The 4,426-nt window shown below is 40.4% G+C and overlaps 1 protein-coding gene across 1 annotated transcript; it reads left to right on the top strand.

The window, feature by feature from the left end:
- Positions 1 to 311: 311 nt before the first annotated feature.
- On the top strand, positions 312 to 3,821 carry LOC121318734 (cis-aconitate decarboxylase-like). Its single transcript, XM_041255738.1, has 6 exons — positions 312 to 404; positions 571 to 640; positions 837 to 1,024; positions 1,334 to 1,426; positions 2,300 to 2,505; positions 2,838 to 3,821. Exons 1-6 carry the CDS (start codon positions 387 to 389, stop codon positions 3,760 to 3,762), a joined length of 1,500 nt encoding a protein of 499 aa, XP_041111672.1. The 5' UTR covers positions 312 to 386; the 3' UTR covers positions 3,763 to 3,821.
- The last annotated feature ends 605 nt before the right edge of the window (positions 3,822 to 4,426 follow it).

The raw sequence follows: 4,426 nt of genomic DNA, 5'->3' as shown, positions 1-4,426 counted from the left end.
GCAACATGCCTAGCTTTAAGACATTGTGCTGCCAGCTGGCATATTGAGATAGATTTAGAATTGCTCGATCAGGTCCATTTTGGATGACCATTCAGGCAGGGAGTCTCCCAGTGCTAAGTTCTCAGTAAGTGTCCTCCCAGAACAGAGAAAGAGGGTGATTCCCCCACATTCCGGACCCTTACGGCTATTACATAACCCATTTCCTGGTCAAATTACAAAAATCCCCCTAATTAGTTGAATAGTTTCACTAAAAGAAGGAGGGGTTTGGAACCTGGAGGATGACTGATATCAAGGTATGAAGGAATATATAGAGAGGATGGAACCACGGCAAAATAACAGCTCAGTGACAGAACATTGTGATACACAGCAATCTACTGGACAACATCATGCTCTCAGCACTCAAGGTAATTATTGCATTCAAACTCTTAGAAATGTGTACATTTTATATATTATTATTATTATTATTATTATTATTATTATTATTATTATTATTATTTTTTTTTTTTTTTTTTTTTTTTTATGTCATATAGCATATTTATTTTTTTATTTTTTTATTCCTTTTTAAATTAGTTTCAAAGAACTCCAAGGCACTTTTCATGCCTGCGACGCCTGCGACTTCTACATAAATCTGCAGTTGAAGGTAAACATTTTAAAAAACTATTTAAGAAAAAAGAAAACTGTAGATAATGTAGATTTTAAGGATTTCATACTAACACCAATTGAATGGACCCAATTATCATTAATTGTTTTTATTTTAGTCCATTATTTTAGAGTTGATGCTCTGAATACTAAAGTGAGGCACAGTCAGAGACTGACCTGCTGTTTGTGCCCTGCAGTGCAGGAAAGGCCTGCCCCAGAGGAGACAGTCACCAGTAGTTTTGGAGGGTTTATCCACTTGGTGCACCCGGGCCAGCTGTCAGACACTGTGCTGCACCGCAGTAAGAGGATGATCCTGGACAGCATCGGGGTGGGGCTCCTGGGAAGCTGCTCCCACGTCTTCGAGCTGGCTCTGCAGCACTGCCAGGTAATCCTTCAGCTGAGACTTACACTGGGCTATGGTACAGAGGGCACACAGGCTCCTGTATTTAGTGGCCCCAGAGGTAACAATGCTGTCCTAAAATGATGAAGAAGTGAACCCTGGCTGTACAATTTTAATATAAACCATTCCTTCAGTACTTACCTCATTTTTGAAAAGTTTCACTGAACAGTCACCATTCCAGTTGAGGTTTGCATTGTCAAACCAGGGTGATGATAATCAAGAATTTAACTTGCTTGTTTCCATCTTATAGAACGTTCAAATCCTATAATGATCTGTGATTAACCCTCTTTGCAGCAAATGTATGCTCCAGATTACATCAGTTCAGTCTTTGGACGAAGGAACACAAGACTCTCTCCGAGTCTGGCAGCGTTTGTCAATGGAGTAGCGGTAAGTCTCTGAATTTGTTTACATAATGCTCAGCCCTTTCAAATTGTAATCCTGTACTCCATGAAATGAGCACATTCTAGCTGGTGACGAGTTCTGCAGCTCGTGTCTGTGACTGGTTGTCCTCATTACAGTGTCTGCAGATATTTTCTGTGAAAACACCTTGATACACAGCATTTTAAAAAATTACACTTTAAAAATAAATAAGAAAAGAAAGAATAACAACGGCTGGGTTTACATGCTTGTGAAAATCGACTCTGTATTCAAAAAATAAATGTATTTATTAATTTTCAATTTAAAATGATGTAAGCACAAATTAATCCAAACATAAAATCAAAATGAACTACATTTACTATCACTATATTCATACACAAATCAATAGATCTTGTAAGAGATGTGTTATTATTTCAACATAAAGTGGTTTAAAAGTTTTCTCTCGTTTTATGCAATTGTTTGAGAAAAGCCAACAAGTGTACTTTATGGGTTACATAGCAGATAATTAAGGAGTAGTTCTATGAGAACTTCAAAGGAGAAAAAACTTGTTCTGAGGCCTGAGGCTAAACCTTTTCATAATGCAGAAAATTCAAAACCAATGTAATGCCTCAATTGTGTAAATATAATATAAATGAAACAATTGTAATTTTTTTCTTTAACTGGACATTTGCCCATCAGGGAGTGACTGTATTAAGGACACGTTCTCTTTATCCCGTTCTTTTTTTTTTTTTTTAGAAAAGTGAAAGCTTAAATTTGTATTCATGTCCTTGAGGTATCTTTGTAGAAAGATGGTGCACGGCCAGGCCTCCTCACAGTCAGGATGTCAGTGGAGATGTCTCGCTCTGCCAGACGCTTACTGTGCCCTCACGTTCTTCTTTGCAGGTTCATTCAATGGACTTCGATGATACCTGGCACCCAGCCACACACCCCTCAGGGGCGGTCCTTCCTGCCCTGCTCGCTATTGCTCAGATGTTGCCTGGCAATGCCAAGCCCAGTGGGATGGACCTTCTGTTAGCCTTCAATGTGGGCATTGAGATTCAGGGCCGGCTCATGAGGTTCTCCAACGAAGCCCAAAACATCCCTAACAGGTGAGGAGACTGCTGCCCAACTAACTTGGCACAACAACATAGTGCTGCCAAGAAGGAAGTGTGCTAGTATTCTTCCAGCATGAATGAGACCGTGTTTAAATTTGAAAGCAAATCTTAATCTGTTTTTCAGTTTTTTTTTAGCCTCACAGTGATTATGTTGTTTTTATTGGAAATTATTATTACACTTTCCTAGCAAAATAACACATGTTTTTTTAGAAGGCATGATAATAAACATTTGTTTTAAATTCAGAACTTTAAAACCACTAAAAACATATGTAATGTTAAAAGACTCTCAGTTACCAGGATGGTCATGCCAGTGTTTCTCCCTTCAGGTTCCATCCCCCGACTGTGGTGGGCCCTCTGGGTAGTGCTGCTGCCTGCTCCAGTCTGCTCTCCCTGGATCGCTCGCAGTGCTCAAACGCCCTGGCGATTGCTGCCTCGCTGGCAGGGGCTCCCATGGCCAATGCTGCTACTCAATCCAAGCCTCTTCATATCGGGAACGCAGCCCGACTCGGCCTAGAGGCGGCTTTGCTGGCATCCCGTGGCCTGGAGGCCAGCCCGCTGATCCTGGACTCGACCCCAGGCTGCGCTGGTTTTAATGCCTTCTACAATGACTACCTGCCACGGGCACTGCCCTCCCCGGTGGAACAGGATCCCCACTTCCTGCTGGAGGACCAGGACATAGCCTTCAAGCGCTTCCCTGCACACCTGGGCATGCACTGGGTTGCAGATGCAGCATGCTCAGTGCGAGAGCTTTTGGTCAACACCGTAGGGGGGTTCCACCCCTCTATGATCCAGAGCATCCTACTGAGAATTCCCCTCTCCAAGTATATCAACCGGCCCTTCCCTGAATCTGAGCACCAGGCCCGACACTCCTTCCAGTTCAACGCCTGCACTGCTCTGCTGGATGGCGAGGTCAGTGTCCAATCCTTCAGCTCAGCCTTCCTGGACCGCCCCGAGATGCTCAGCCTCTTAAGCAGAGTACAGGTCGAGCACCCCCAGGACAACCCTGCCAATTTCAATAAGATGTACGCAGAGGTGCTGGTGACCCTCACAACGGGCGATGTCTTGAAGGGTCGTTGTGACACTTTTTATGGACACTGGAGGAAGCCACTGAGTCGTGACAGTCTTCTGAAAAAGTTCCGGGCCAACGCTGGGGCAGTCCTGCCAGGAGAGAGGGTGGAGGCCATCATTGATACTGTGGAGAACATAGAAGACATGCAAGACTGCTCCCACCTCATCATGCACTTGGAGTGAAGGACTTCATGACATCCTTTGATGATGTACACTTGAAGAAAACAATATGAAATCATTGAGGAAAAGATCTTTATGCCTTTTGTCTTATTTTTTATTATTATTATTATTATTATTATTATTATTATTATTATTATTATTATTATTATTATTATTATTATTATTATTATTATATTATATAATAATAATAATAATAATAATAATAATAATAATAATAATAATAATAATAATAAATAATGTTGTTGTTGTTGTTGTTATATAGTGCATCATACTCAATTGTAAGTAAAGAAGAGGTGTCATTATATGACAGGTAGGGATAGTCACCTCTAAACCATACAGTTTACATGGATTATGCAATGTATATACTGTCATTTCTGATAGCACTATGAATCTCACTATTGCTCTATTTATTGAATTATTGTTATTTTATTTGATCTTGATTATTTTGATCTTTTGTGTGTAATTTCAGACTTTTGTATTGGAATTACAATACTGTTAATTTGTGTAATTGGTCACTAATTTGGAAGATACCATCTGTTAATTCTATCAATTAAATCATCAAAAACAGGATGACAATGTGCACACAAGATGCAACATTTGAAACTAATGTATTGCCCCAAGTGTGCAAATATAATTCAAATCAAAAGATAGTAATTGCTTTGGTGCT

Source organism: Polyodon spathula, chromosome 7 (assembly GCF_017654505.1).
Source record: "Polyodon spathula isolate WHYD16114869_AA chromosome 7, ASM1765450v1, whole genome shotgun sequence".
NCBI classification, from domain to species: Eukaryota; Metazoa; Chordata; class Actinopteri; order Acipenseriformes; family Polyodontidae; genus Polyodon; species Polyodon spathula.
Note: the sequence above shows the minus strand (reverse complement) of the source record. Positions and strands in the feature narration are given on the sequence as shown.